The following is a 14,897-nucleotide window of genomic DNA, read 5'->3' on the forward strand; positions in this document are numbered from 1 at the left end:
GAGAGGCAGGCATTCCTGTACCCATTTTATAGATGAGAAAACTGAGGCTCAGAAAGTCACGTTCACACTGCCAAGAAGTGGCAGAACCAGGACTTGAACCCACTTCTGTGTCTCCAGATGCCTTCCCTGGGCCTCCCTTCCTCCTCGAGCTGGGCACTATGAAGGACTCAGTGGTGAACCCCAACAGGATCCTGATCCCAGGTGCTCCCAAACTACTGGGGATACTGGCAATGTGACTGGTGCCCAAAACACCCTAAGAGGAGGCATCAGCAAGATGGAGGCCTTTTAGATGCAAAGGGCAATGACAACTCAGAGGAGGGATAGAACAAACCTTGCTGGAAGTTTTGGGAATGACTTCATGGTGGAGACATATTGGAATTGAGTATTATTGCTAGACTGGTGAGGTTGGACGGTGATAGCACTTTGCAATAATCAACCTACCTTGCTAAGTAATTCACACGTCTCTCCGAACCTCATTTTAGTTATGTATGGGGAAACTGGGGCCCTGAAAGTTTAAATAACTTGCCCACAGCCCCACAGCTAACAACTGCCAGAGCTGAGACTTGAACCTGGGTCCTCTGAGTCCAAGACAGTCCTACTTCCACCCCTGGCAAAGGGAACTAAGGGAGCATGCCTGGAACACAGCTGGAGAACAGAGGGTAAGGGGGAAGAAACTTGGTGGACAGGTCAAGGCTGCATTGTGGGGGGAGGGGAAGTGGAAGCATTGACAGTTTTTGAGTCAGAAAGACAGGGTGACACTTGACTTTAGAAATGATTGACCTGGTACTGGGTATAGGTGGAAAAGGGTGGGAGAGGAGAGACAAGAGATGAGGGCCTCTCCCGAATATCCAGGTGGAAAGGAATGCAATGTGAACTGGGCTCCTGCAGACATTGGGGCAGGGGCTGGAAGGGGGGACACCGTGCAAGGAGACTCAAGAAGACGTGGCTACTTCCCCATTAGGCCCACGTAATCTGGCCCTACCACTCTGACCCCATCTTCTCCCACTCTCCCCTGCTCCCTGCACCCTAGCCACTCTGACCTGGGAATGCCAACTTTGTCTCCACCTTAAGGTCATTATACTTGCTCAGTATTTCTTCTGCCCAGAACTCTTTACCTTAGATCTTTGCATAGCCCATTCATTTTCCCCAGGTCTTGGCTTCCATGTAACCTGCTTAGAAAGGCTGTCTGTGACCACCCTATTGGAGTAAGTGCTCAGTCACTACTACCTCAGCCTGCTTTACTGCCTTCATCACCCTTATAATAGCTGAAGTTAGCTTGTGTGTTTATCATCCACCTCCCTCCACTCACCCATCTACTAGAATGTGCACTAAAGGCAGGTGAGAATCTTATCAGTCTTGTTCACTGATGTATTCTCTGTGCCTCAGCAGAGTCTGGCATAAAACAGACATTCCACAACTACTGGTTGAATAGCAGAATGGGTGGGAATTTGAATGGATGGATGGATGGATGGATGGATGCATTGGTTGAGAAAGAAGGAGGGATCATGGCTGATCTGGGGATCTGAGCTGTGCAGCCAGGAAGATAACATGTACCACGAATTGAGACACAGCAGGCAGCAGGGAGAAGACTGTGTGTGGGAAGATGGTGAGTTTGGCTTGTGCCTGTTAAGTTGGATATGCAGGTGGGGCCTCCAGGTGCAGAGGTCCCTTCGTGCAGTGATAAATACTGGCCAGAGCCAAAGGAAGTGATGGGGATCTTGGTAGTGATGGGGCGGGGGACGGCCTCTGCACAGAGGTATAAACTGAAACAATGGATGTCAGCGAGGTCCCTAATGAGCAAGGTGAGGCAGAGAGGACGGGATAAGAAAGGAAGGCTTCAAGACTAAAGATAAGGCCATGGGGCCAAATTCTCAAGGAGGAAGTACAGTGAAAACCAATCAGTAGTTAGGATGTAAAGAGGTCATAGGATATTTAGAGGCTGGTGAAGAGGTAGGTGTGTCCAGAATGGCGAAAGCCGAAGTTGTGGTGGTCTGGGAGCCAAAAGGGTAGGTAGGACCTTGGTGCAAATCAGGAAATGATATGCATATGCACCCCACTCCCACCCACCTAAGTCCAAGCCTTCCACGGAGTCTGGCAGGGAGGCCGCGGGGCAGGGGAGACAACCATTTATTCATGTCCGCCATGTCCTAGGCACTGTGTAGCCATATTCACAAGCACTGGCTGATTTAACCCTGATGACACCCTTGCAAGGTACAAACAAGCACTAGCCTTATCTTCTGTGAGGAAAACCAAATCAGAAATGTTGCGTGTGCCACTTAAGGTCACAGAGCCAGATGATGGTATAGCTAGTTCTGAGCCTGGGTTTGTCTACCATCTACCCTCAGCCACTCTGGCAACAGGGCTCTGGAGACTAGAAAATAACGGATTGATGCTCGTGGACAGATTGTTCAGTTCCCGTGTGGGATTCACCCACAGCCTGGTTTCACTGGATCAGGGGAAGCATAAGAGTAGAACGTACAGGCAATGGGGTTGGGAATTTGAGGGTGAGAATTCTCTGGCACCAGGGAAAGGCCAACTCAAGGTGGATCAAGGTACAAGACTGAGGGTTAGAAATGGCCATGGGTGGTGCCTGCCATGTGTGGGAGTGAGCGGCCTGGGCGGCCTCATCACCATGATACCCACTCCGATGTCTATAAGCCATGGCAGTGCACTCACAGACTGCATGGTGGGCCAGGCAGAGATGCCAGGATGGAGGGATGGAAGCCTCTGCTTTATGCAGGGGGGTAACACTACATAAAGGCCCAGGGAAGCTCCCCTGCTTGGTACGACCTCTCCTAAAATGCCAAACATAGAGGAGCCACACTGGGCAACTGGTCCAGGGCCTCAGAGTCCAGAGCTGAAACACGCGGAATTCTCTGGCCCTTCCAAGAACCTCCTCCATAACTCTTTTCTGTCTCCTGGCATTTTCATGCCACCCATGAACAGCATGCTCAACCGTATCTTCTGTACCATCACCACGGCCTCCTTCCATGACCAGGTGGGGCAGTACCTGTGCCAGAAGTTCCCCTGGCTGCCTGCCTTGAAAAGTACTGGCTCGAGCCTCAGGCCGGTGTCCCCTAACACTAGAGCTGCTTGAGTGATCTCCCATCCTACATCACACACGGGGTGCCTTCATTGTTTTCCCAAACTCAAGGGGCTGACAGGTTCTCTGCTCCACCTCCCTCCCTTCTAGGTTTAGCCAAGACCCCCAGGCAGCAGCAGTGAGGAAAGGCCAAGGGCATGTAGGTACAGCTGAACCCAGAAGAAGAGATTGGAAGAAGGTGACAGAGAAATGGGACTTGACAGACACCGAGTGTTAAGTGCTGAACACTTACTGAGCCAGACTTGTGATGAGGTGATCACCGGACTGCTTGGCCCAAGAGGAAGCTGAGGTTCAGAGAAAGAGGAGGAACAGGACTTGTTTACCCCAGGCTACTCAACAGCACCCCAAGGATGCAAACAGATTGATTACAAAGCCTGTACTCTCTCTCTCTAGCTGCCCCTCGGAGCTTGGGGATTTTATGGCTACGGCAATGTGGCAAAGAAAGCAGGAAGTCTATATGAGGGGCCTCTCTTTGCCGGCCACTGGAGCCAGGCCAGGGGCTGCCTTGAGGCACTGAGACCTGTATCAGGCTGGCTTACGGGTAGAACAGGGTCCCCAGGCCTCCTGAGACTGGGTCTCCACTCTTCATCCTTCAGCTTGAGCCGTGTGCAGCAGGGGAAGAAAGGAGAGCGTAGCAAAGGCACCCGTCCATAGGGCTATCGTCAGGACGCATGAGGTCATGGTGGGGGCTGCTCAGATAGGGGCCATGGTCAGGTCAGGGAATAGGGTTTGCGGCTTCTGCCCAAGCCCTGGCTTCTCAGAATCCTGCCTCTCCCAGCCCCAATCATCTCCCGCAGAGAAAGGCTGAGGCCCTTCCCCATTTCTCCTGCGGCCTCCCTCAAGTCCTACGTTGGTAACGCTCACAACCTCTGACCCTAACACCGAAACTGCATTGTAATTTGCCCCTTGTCCCTGGCCCATCGTCTCAGCAAAGACAACCACACAGACACAGTGCATCTGTAGGAATGCTTTATTGTTCCACTGGGTGGGGGGGTCACATGGACCACGCTCTCCACCTCCCCTGTCTCATCTTCAGGGCCCTTCCCGCCGAGGCTTTCCAGACCCCTGCCCCGACCCAACAGATTATGGTACACTCATAGAATACGTGCGTGTGTGCGCGTGTGCGTGTGTGTATATATATAGATGTGTGTGTGTGGGGGGTGTATATGTATCTATATATACACAAATACATTTTTTATATTCTGACTGTACAGTATCTACAGGTACAAATCAAATAGATAGATAGGTTTAAACATTACAACTGACTGGCTGGAACCCATCCCACTCCAGTTTATTCGGCCCAAACTGATAATAAAGCACCAGCTGGCGTTTGGCATTTGACTCTGCACGTGAACCAAGATGGCTGGTGGGTGGGAGAGGTCAGGTTCGGACCAAGCCCCAGCAGGCTGACGTGACATTACGCACTTCCATCTGACTGGCTGGCTGCTTGAGCCAGGGGCCAGGTCTCTGCTGGGGGAAGGGGTTGTCATATCAGCCTGCTACCGCAGGCAGGAAGAGCAGGAAAAGCGACGCGGACACAGACAGTGTCTCCTCACCACCATCTGCTTTTGCTCCGCCCGTGTGGCGGGAGCGAGGCTGTTTACCCTCTAGACGTGGCAGCGCGTGGCCAATGGCTGCACAGGACCCCAGGGAGTGGCAGACCAAGTATGGGGCCCGAGTCAGGGGAGACTGGTTCATTGGTCTCTTGAGATCTGAGAAAGGAAGGTTCCCCCCACTCTCACATGCCAAGCTATCCCAAATCGTCATGTCACCTACTGGGACCCATCAGTGCCCCCTCTTTAAATCAGCCTCATAAAAATCAGCATCATATTTACACAGATCAACCAGCTCGTGGTGGCTGGGGCTGCCCTGTGCTCTGCCCTGTGCCTATCCACTCCAGTCCGAATTCTCTGCAAAAACCAGTTTAGGACCAATTTTGGGCCCAAAGGCACTACCAGAACCTCCGGTGCAAACTCAGAGGGACCCTAGCACCAAACAGGATGGCTTGGCCTTTCAGAATGGCAGAGAGCTAGGAGCACACACTGCTCTCTGCCTTCTCACCCTGCAGGCGGAGGAGCTGGGAAGGCTTCAGGCTGACTGGTGGCTCCTTGCACTTGAAGGACAGTAGCCGTCTTCCTGCTCCAAAAGTGACTCCTCTCCCTCGGGAGGGCAGAGCACAGGTTTGGGGGCGGAGGTGGAGTGGAGACAGGACACTGAAATTCCCTTTTCCTTCCCCGTACACATGGAGGAGCTTCGGGAAGTAAGGGCGACCGCATGGCCTTGCCTCTACCCTTGGAAGCAGCATCCATCCGGGGGCGGCTCTGCTCTCATTCCCCCTCACTGCGTTGGTGCCAGGGGGCCTGAGTGGTGCCACTCTGGGACCAGGCCAAGGCTCACAACTTTGTCTCAGGGCCAGCTGCCTGCAGGGTCGGGAAGGAGTCCCGGATCTTTGCCACCTCCATGGCACACAGGTGCCCGAAGACTTTGTTGTACCAGTCAGGAGAACGGCCCCTGGGGAAGTAGAAGCAGGAGGCCATGAGCCGTGGGTTCTTCCCTGGAGCCCTTGCCAGGGACAAGGAAGACAGGACTTGCTCCCCAGGATCAGGGGCATGGGGTAGAGGTGGTGGTGGTGGGGGGGGGGCGCAGGGCTGAGGTGGCCTGGTACCTGAGGTCAGCGCGGCAGATGTGAGTGAGCCGGGAGCGGCCCAGGCCGCAAGGTTCCATGAGGTACTGGCAAGTGAGCATCAGGGCCCGCACCCCCGACTCCGGCACGGGTTGCTCAGGATCCAGGGACTGAGAGACGAGGAGGCAACCCCCACGGGGCAGGTCAGAGCGCCACATCCTGTGGGGAAGGGACACACACATTCAGCTTCCTGGCGCCGGTTCCCACCCCACCTCCCCAGTCCCCCAAGTACAGCAGGGTGACAGCTCAAGCCCCTCACCGGAGCACCACAAAGTCGCGGCAGGGATGGGGTGCCATGCTGTCGGTGACGTAGTGGTACAGCTCCACACCCGGCGTCAGGGCTTCCAACACCTGGGCCCGCAGAAGGTCCTCGTCCCAGAGGGCCCTCTCCCGCAGGACACGGTGTAGCACCACGGCCGGAGGGGCAGCCACTTCTGTGGATGCCTTCCACACACACAGCGGGTGCCCGTCCGGTGCCTGCGAGCCACAGGAGTGGGGATGGGGGAAGCTGTCAGGGCTGGAGAACTCCCAATCCACCCCTGGGCCCCGGCCTGCCCTCACTCCAGCCCCCAACAAGGGAAGGCGGCAGGACTACTCCGCTAACCCCAGCCAGATCCAGACAGGCCAGCCCTGTGCTCCCTGTCCTCTTTCTCCTTTCCAGATTTCTGCTCCTCCGCCTGCTCAAGAGCACAAAGAGATGACAGGACACACATTCTCTGAGGCCTACTAGGCTCTACCGAGCAATGGGCACAGCGCTTGGGATTTCTGGAACTGAATATGGGGGTCATCCTCAAGGAACTCCCCATCTAGTGTGGGAAGCGGAACACACGCATGGCCACAGAAGCTGCCACTTCCTGAGCCTTTTGCATGTGCCAGGCCCTGTGCAAAGCTTCTCACCCTGACCCTGTAAGGAGGCTTTTACTACGACCGGTTTATCCGTGGCAAACCTTGGGCTTGTACTGTTACTTATAATCAGAATCCGAGAAAGAACGCGGCTAGTGCCAAGAGAAGGACAGAGAGAAGTCACCTCCAGCCTGGGCTATGACTGGAGGCTCTGAATGGAGGAGGGGCATATCAAGCTGGGGCTGAAAATGGCTGAGGAAACATAATGCCTGGGGCAGGTCCAGGCAGGAGGACAGCAGAGGCAGAGGCACAAAGGTGGAAACGTGAGGAGCTCAGCGTGACTGCAGTGCAGGTAGGGATGGCAGGTGAGGCTCTAAAAGTAGTGACATGTCTGGAGTGGGCTTTTGGGGAGGTAATTCCGGCAGGTGCTCCCTGAGAGAGGGCCCTGCTCTCATTTGCTTCTCACTTCCTTAAGGCCCTCGCTCTGCTGGCTGACATTCTCCAAGTATCAGGCGGAAGCACAGCGAGACAGGCGGGGGCAGCTCCTTCCTTGAGGATCCCTGCACACAGCCTGCACCCTGCCCTCTCCTGGCCCCATGGTCACCCTGGGCAGTGTGGTCCTCACCTTCTTGCAAGCCAGCTCCGTGTGCTGGGGCCCTGGCACACTCATCCAGCCCTTGAAGCGCTCAGCGGCATCGCGCAGCAGCTCCTGGACGCTCTCTTCCATGTAGAGGCTCAGGCTCATGCCAGAAGCTCGGGCCTGCCGCAGCTCAGCCAGGGCTGGGCCCGGAGGGCTGAGCTCAGCTGCACTGTAGGAGCCACACAGTTGGAGCACCATGTCCTGGGGCACCTGGGAGAGCACACACACACACCAGGCTGGGGGCCGTGGGAAGCAGCAGAGTCAGGGACGCCCAGTCCCAGAGCCTACGGGGTCTGCCAGGTTCATTTTAAGGGAGCGGAGAGACCTGGCTACTGCGGTGTGGTAGATGAAAAACTTTGTAGGGGGAGAGTTGAAAGTAGGACATTGAAGCATTATGTGTCCAGATGCGCCCTATCCCGGACTTAGGGCACAAAGGCCAGGCATGTTGGTTCTGCCGGGTCTGGGAAGTAGGCACCATGGCCTAGAGTGACTCACCTGGAAAAGTTTCTTGCAGTCACTGATCATGTGTGATAGGCCCTGGGTGGCAGCCATGTTCTCACTCAAGTCCTTAGGGCCTGGCCGGCCAACCAGGCTGCGTTTGCTCTTGATCCTGGAGGGAAGGGCCAGGAAGAGAGGATGGCACGAGGGCACAAGCCAAGCTCCCCAGAAGCCTGTTTGCCAGTCCTGAACACAAAACAACCTGCTGCCCTTTTGAAGACCCTGCTTCACAGCATCCAACCCGCCCAGGGCCCCTGAGGAGTCAGGCTGGCCCCTTGTGGTGACGCCTGGGAACTGCAGTGCCAATCATCCAGGGCCAAAAAGCCAGTGGGGTCCAAACCCTTCCTGCTTGGCCCTGCCATGCCTTGCCCTGTTTCACCTGGGGGAGGGGTTATCCTTCTTGGAGACGTTGAGGTGGAAGATGGAAGGTGCCAGGCACACAGCCAGGTTACCAGCTGTCATCTGGTTTTCCTCAGCAGAGGCAATGTCGCTTAGGAAATAGAGCAGGGTCTGTAGCACCTCTCGGTTCTCATCGGGGAGCAGCAAGGTGGCGGCTTGCGCGGCTGCCAACCATTGATCCTTGGGGAGGACTGTGAGGAAGGCAGACAGAAGGGCTTCCTTATTCCCCAAGAGCCTCTGGCAGCAAGCTTCCTGCTTCCAGGAACGCAGAAGGCACAGTGGTCCCAAGGGGAAGTTGGTGAGGGGGAAGGTGGACTCTGGGAGGTCTCTGGGTGCTAGATCAAGCCTGGCTGTAAGGTGAAGCATGAGCTTGGGGAAGTCCCTGCCATTCCTCAGGGCCTCAGTCCATATAATGGGTTTGGGGAATGGAATGTGGTCTCTCCAACTCGGCATAGTAAATCTTCCACTGAGCTCATGGGTGCAGCTACGCTTGCCTGCACAAGGTTTATCCTCCACAAGCCCTAGGATTCAGGGAGGCCAAGAACCTGGCAGGTTACTGAGGATAGGTGCAGGCGACTCACGCTGGTAGATCTGTAGGAAAGTGGTAGTGAGCTTGCTGGTGAAGATTGGCTCAGGCAGGTCCCGGAAATACTGCTTCAGCAGGTCAGCCACATCATAGGCAGACTGGCCCTCGTAGCAGACGTTGTCGGGGGAGGTCTCATTCATTTGACGCAGGTTCTGGATCCTGGACTTCACCCCGGATTTGCGGAAGATGCCCACCTGGCCCATGCAGGGGAGGGAGAGAGGGAGACATGCGGGGGGGGGGGAGGGAGACCGTGAGGCCAGCCCTAGACCGTGTGTTAGGAGTGTAGGCCACCCCAGAGACATCCAAGCCTGGCAAGCTTCCTGCTGGGCAGGGTAGGAGAGAGATGGCAAAACCAAAGAGAAGGGTTTTCATAGCCTTGGGGCCAAGGAGAAAGGTGGCTTTAGTGGAGATGAGTAGGAAAACGAGGACCTAGGCTAACGCAGGCTCCTGGAAGGTGGGGGCTAATGCGCCTGGGCCAGAAAAAAAGCTGGCACAGAGCCAGGCAGAAGGGAGCTTTGGGTCCATCCTTGTTGGGGCTTCCTGAGGATAGGAAAAGTTTCTGGTGGGCTAGCCCAACCCAGGGGGAGGGCCAGCGAAGCTCCCCTCCCTAATCCCTCAGCCTTGGACTTCCTTCCCGTCACCATCTCTCTTTGTGCTCCCCAGAAGGCCTCACCTGGTCCAGGCACTGGCTGCGCAGGTAGCGCATGGCTTGCTGAATGCTCTGGGGTAGTGGCTGGCCTGTGCGCTGCACATGGATGAGGGGCGGCACCCCAAACACATGCTGACCCCGGTAGTCCGGTGTCTTGTGCCTCTTCATGAACTTGGGCACTGACCTGTTTGGGGGAGGGACAGAAGATCAGGAGCAAGGATGGGGTAGGCCCAGACACAGCTTGGAGACCCTGTCTGCAGTCCTGGGGGACTCAGGTGTGGGTGAGCAGGGTAAGAAACATGCCATCTCCCCAGAGGCAACATTCATTGAGCACCTGCTCTGGGCCCAGCCCTAGGGAGTCCCAGAGGAACACAGGGAGCTCTCAGTCTGGTCAAGGAGCTGACTGCATGGACAGGCAGTGACAATACATGTGGCCAGGAGTGGGCCAAGAACTTAGGGGAAGACCCATGAGGGAGGGGAATTGTATGTACCTAGGGGGTCAGGGAAGGCTTCAGAGAGAAGGTGGAAATTCAGCTGGCTCTTAAGGGATGGGTAGGCCTTGTCCAAGAGGATAAATGGGAAAAAGACATTCCAGGCAGAGAGAACAGCATGGGCAAAGGCAAAGAGGCGGGAACAAGAGCATGGTGCATTCAGAGAAGGGCGACTAGTCTGCTGGCCTGTCTGGTGGTGTTGCTTGGGTATGGCAGACCAAAGAGCCTGACAGATGAGGCGGGGTTGGAACGTGAAAGGATCATGATGGGAAGGAAACTGGACCACATTCTCTGGCAATGGGGAGCCACAGGAAGGTATCTGTCAGGAGAGTGACCACCAAAGATGCATATTAGGACAATCTCCCTGGTGGCAGCATGGAAATTGGGATGGAGGAGGTATAGCTGGGGGGCCTGGGGTCCCGACCCCCACCCCACCCCTCCTCATTCACGGCACCCACTCATGTGAATCCCATGTGCATCTCCCACAGACATACATTTGTCACCCAGAGCCACGCTGACCTCTCCAGCCTCCTGGCGCATCCCACCACTCCACTGGCCTAGGGGCTCCACCTGCCTGCACCCACCTACTGAGGGTGACCCTCCCAGGGCCCTGGGGTGGGGGCAGAGAGGGATCCAGGACTTGGATGAGCAGCTTGGCGCCCACCATGGCCCAGGACTCACCAGACCCGGCCCTGTTTGTGGGGGACAGTGTACTTCTCCATGAAGGCGGTGAGCCGCAGCAGTGAGCCCTTGTGCAAGAGGTGGATCTGGCTGGCAAACTGCCGGTTGATCTCCAGCGACTCTGAGTTGAGGCTGGGCCGGTGGGAGTTCTGGAAGCTGTGCCAACGGAGCTTCCTGGTGAGGGGTGACGGGGTAGAGAAGGCCAGAGGAGCAGGTTTCAGTAAACCTTAGTAAAACTGTGTTCTTCTGGTCTTCGTATTTTCCCCCCAAAGAAAAAACATACAAGGAGGAGGGACCACGGTCAGCATTGATGCTGGGCCCCAGGGTGGAGAAAGCTCAGTCCTGGTTTCCAGGGCTGCACAGCAGCCAGATGCTGTCAGGAAGGGTGGCACAGAGCTCAGGCCCATCTAGTGCCGGCAAACAGTATCAGTCCCCCTTCCTTTCAAGACTGCAGTGGAGGGGCTGCTCTGAGAAGCCCAGAATAGTGAAGCTGGGGATCAGAGACCATCTCCTGTGATGCCCTGGATTTACACACGGGGCAACTGAGACCCAAAAGGAGCCACAGTTTGCGCAAGGCCATAGCAGAGGCAGGTCCTGAACCTCACATTCCAGATTCCCGATCCCATTACTCTTTCTATTTCTCTTCTGGGACTGGATGCCAGCTGGCAGTCACCCAGCCCCTAAGAACTTGCCCCTGCGCCTTGTGATGAAGAAATTGGCTTGGGGGAGTGAGGAGGGAAAGAGGAAGGGAAGAGAGAAACGGGGTAGGGGAAGAGATGAAGGGAGGGAGAGGGACAGGGAGATGGGGGAAAGAGAGAGAGGGACAACAGAAGCCCTGCCCCACCCCTACCCTGAACTCCCACCTGCAGGGTCTGGTAAGTGAGGCCCCAACACCTGAATCTCGTCGTTCACGGGGTGCTGATGCCTGGAGTCCAGCCGGGGACCCTGTGGCCTCAGTCTCGTTTGTGGAGTTCCCGCTGCTGTCCAGCTCACTGGAGGAGGCCACAGTGTCAGAAATGGAGTGTCCTTCTTCCACAGACAGACTGGAGGCAGAAGTGGGTTCCCCGGCTGAATGAGCCTCCTGCTCATGATCCTGGGCCAAGCCGGGGGCCCCAGCCTCTGCCAGTGCCAGGAGCTCAGCCTCAGCTGGGGCCTGAGCCTGAGCCGGGACTCCTGGCTGGACATCCGCCTGGCCCAGGGCTGAGGACTCCCTGAGGGCTGGAGCCTCTCCCTGGGCCCGAGCCTCATCGGTCTGGCCTTCCACTCCACTGGTGGCTATTTCTACTGATGAAGCGGCTTCCTCCTCTTCTTCCTCTTCCTTATCTCCAGGCCCCAGGTCTGGGTATATGGCCTGAGACCAGAGCTCCACCCGCTGCTGCAGCCCCCACACGTGCTGGAGGATGTCATCCAGGTGAGTGTAGCTGTCCCCACCCTCCTCCTCCTCTTCAGCCTTGGCACCAGCCAGGACAGGCTCAGCTGGGTACAGCTCAGGCATGTTGTCATAGGTGCTGGCGTGGCTGCCCGTGGAGCCACAGGAGCCCCGGCGCCCGTCATAGCCCCAGCAGCTACCTGGCTGTCGATCTGCCAGGTGGTGTCCATCCTCAGGGCACAGGCTCTCAATGGACAGGGAGCGAGGGAATGTGCCTGGTTTGTGGTCCCTGGGCACGTGCACCAGGCAGTCATCCCAGTGTGCCCGCTGAGGATGCTGGAATGTGGCCACAGGCCAGGCCTCCCAGGCCCTCGGGGTCTCAGTGCCACTGCCACTGGCTGAGGTGGCTGCCCGGTTCTTGGCCCTGTAGAGGAAGCCACGGCGACTTCGGAAAGAGGCGGCTTTGGTGGCCTTCTCCAAGGTGGCTGAGCTACGCTCTGGCTCTACTTGCCGGCTGCCACCCTTTTCCTTCCGCCTCAGAGACTCAAGGTGCTTGAGGAAGCTCCGGGAACGGTGCTTCTTGGCTTTGTCCTGTGGAGTCTTCTGGTCCTGAGTGGGGCTGAGAAAGGGCCGGCCACTTGGGCTGGGAGCACAGCCTAGCAAGGGCAGGTCCACTGGCTCAGGCGGTAGGCTCACAGTGATGGCTGGCAGGGAGGTGGCACTAAGCTCAGTGAGGACGCTCTCACAGCTGGAGGTCACTGGCAGGCCAGGGCTCGGTGGGGCCAGCAGGTCAGAGGAGCCCACATGAGACCAGCGCTTACTTTCTCGCCGGAAGGCCCAGTGGTTGCTGATGGTACAATGCTCTTCCTCCTCTGAGTCTTCATTCTGGGAAGGGTGCCACAGGGTGGGGTCAGAGGTGTCCAGCCCACGAGCCCTTGCTTGGGCTCCACTCTCTGCCTCCAAACTCTTGGGGGACTTTGGGGCAAAGGGCCCTGCTCTCTGGCTGAGAACACATCCTAGGATGGGGAGAACTGGCTCTGGGATTGCCAGAAGCAGCTAGGAGTCATGGAGGAAGCCCAGACGGAGGGTAGTGGTCATCTGATCAATCAAATTCCTCCCCATTTTACAGATAGGGAAACCCAAACAAATGAGAAGCCACTTGCCCAAGGTCGTACAATGTCTGCAGTAAGTTGGTGACAGAGCCAGGGTTATAATATAATTATATTATTATATTATATTATAATATTATTATTATAAACTATATTAGTATAATTATATTATAATATAATCCAAGCATCTTGACCTCCTGTTCTCAGCAGCCTCCCAGTGGATCTGTAGCCTATACTCTTAGATTAGAATCCCAGAATGGCAGAGCTAGAAAGGATATTTTAGATTTTCTAATTTGCAAAGTGGGGAAACTGAGGACCAGAGAGGGGAAGAGGCTTGTCCAAGGTCACTGAAAAGTCAGTGCAAAGCTGGGACCAGCCGCCAGGTGTCTCCTGCTTCCCGGGCCAGTGCTCTGGCAACTTGGAGATGGCAGGACTCTGGTAGAAAAAGCTCCAGAGAAAAGCCACAAAGCCTGACCCCAGGGAAAGATGGGTTCATCCGGCCCACATTCCAGGGCTACATGCAGACCGAGAGCCCTCTCCATTTCTACAACCCCAGATTGGCGGAGTCAGAAAGGCCTTTGGAGGCTACTAATGCCACCCCCAATTCACTGCAGAGATGGACAAAGTGAGGCTCAGTGGGGTAAGACCCTGTGGGGTGAGGTTGGGATCCTGACTTCTAAGACCATACAGGCCATGATTTTCCATCACATTACTCTGTCTCTGCTCCCTAGTCGAGGAATTTTTGCCATCACAGGGCAGTGTAGGCAGATGGATTTCCCTGAGGGACGGCCATCACTAGGTCAGGTTATTAGTAAGTCCAGGAGGGAGGGGTGGGCTGAGGGGGGTGGGTAAGGCTGCGGGCCAAGGTGCTTGTTCTCACACCCCAACTTTGAGACCAGGCTCACCAAAACCCAACAGCCTCATACAGCCCCCTACACCCCACTCTCAGGCTGGAGCAAGGCACCACTCCAGACAGCCCAGACTCACAGGACACTGGAGCTAGTTTCACAAGTGGTTTTTGTTTGACCTGGATTCCCCATGGTACCTCAAGACCACAGAGCCTACTCCTGTCCTGACTCACCTGCTTGCATTGAAAATGAACCTCCAGTTTCATCGAGGCACAACTGTTCAAGGTCATCAGCCTCCTGCAAGGAAACAAAGCAGGGTTCACTCAAGGGTCCCAAGCCCCAGAGCCTGCAGGGCATAGCCTGCCAAGACACTCCCAAGATGCCACCCACTGCTTTGCGTGCCCAAGACATCAGAACTTCTCCCAAGTCCCCGTGTTCATGAAGGTTTCAGTGCCAGGCATGATGCTGTGGAGAGTATGGGCTCTGCCCTCTTGGAACATACAGATGTGGAAAAACCCACTACAGAGATGGGACATGTTCAGAAACAGAGTAGAAAGAAGGCACAGCAGGCACGCAGGGGGTGGGACAAGGACCTTCCATGAAGGCAGGGGAATGCGGTCAGGGAAGACTTGCTGGAGAACAGAAGTAGGATTCAGAGGGAGAGAGAAACAGGGACTCATATACCAGGCTTCGATAAGAGCCTGTGACAATGTAGAGAGGGAAACGGTCAATAAACAGACCAGTGTGTATGTGAGGGGAGGACTGAGGCTGATAAGGTCAGTCAAAGCCAGGTTGCAAAAGGCCTCAGGTGTCAGGCTAAAAACGCTCTGGACTTCTCCCTGCGGACAGGGAGACACTTGAAGCAGGGGAACACCCACTGGGAAGCTGACTCTGGTGTCTATAGGGACGTTGGATCAGAGCAAGGAGGGGAATGCAGAGCTGGAAGGCAGGAAGGCCAGTTAGGAGGATGAATCCAAGAAGTCGTGGTTTGGCCTCAA

General features: G+C 56.0%; 1 protein-coding gene across 4 annotated transcripts in view; it reads right to left on the reverse strand.

Annotated features, from left to right (window-relative positions):
* Window positions 1–4,066: 4,066 nt before the first annotated feature.
* Window positions 4,067–14,897, reverse strand: part of STARD8 (StAR related lipid transfer domain containing 8) — a 71,367-nt gene continuing 60,536 nt past the window's right edge. For all 4 annotated transcript variants that reach the window (XM_081222303.1, XM_081222304.1, XM_081222302.1 and 1 more), the window contains 11 exons: window positions 14,133–14,196; window positions 11,437–12,827; window positions 10,574–10,747; window positions 9,426–9,585; window positions 8,748–8,946; window positions 8,147–8,357; window positions 7,765–7,879; window positions 7,255–7,479; window positions 6,046–6,263; window positions 5,769–5,945; window positions 4,067–5,614 (listed from right to left, as the gene is read on the reverse strand). In XM_081222303.1, the coding sequence (XP_081078429.1) occupies window positions 5,497–5,614; window positions 5,769–5,945; window positions 6,046–6,263; window positions 7,255–7,479; window positions 7,765–7,879; window positions 8,147–8,357; window positions 8,748–8,946; window positions 9,426–9,585; window positions 10,574–10,747; window positions 11,437–12,827; window positions 14,133–14,196 (3,052 nt within the window). In that variant the 3' untranslated portion in view covers window positions 4,067–5,496. The remainder of the gene's footprint in view (window positions 5,615–5,768; window positions 5,946–6,045; window positions 6,264–7,254; window positions 7,480–7,764; window positions 7,880–8,146; window positions 8,358–8,747; window positions 8,947–9,425; window positions 9,586–10,573; window positions 10,748–11,436; window positions 12,828–14,132; window positions 14,197–14,897) is intronic.

Source organism: Mesoplodon bidens (genome assembly GCF_964165515.1).
Source record: "Mesoplodon bidens genome assembly, chromosome: X".
Lineage (NCBI taxonomy): Eukaryota > Metazoa > Chordata > Mammalia > Artiodactyla > Ziphiidae > Mesoplodon > Mesoplodon bidens.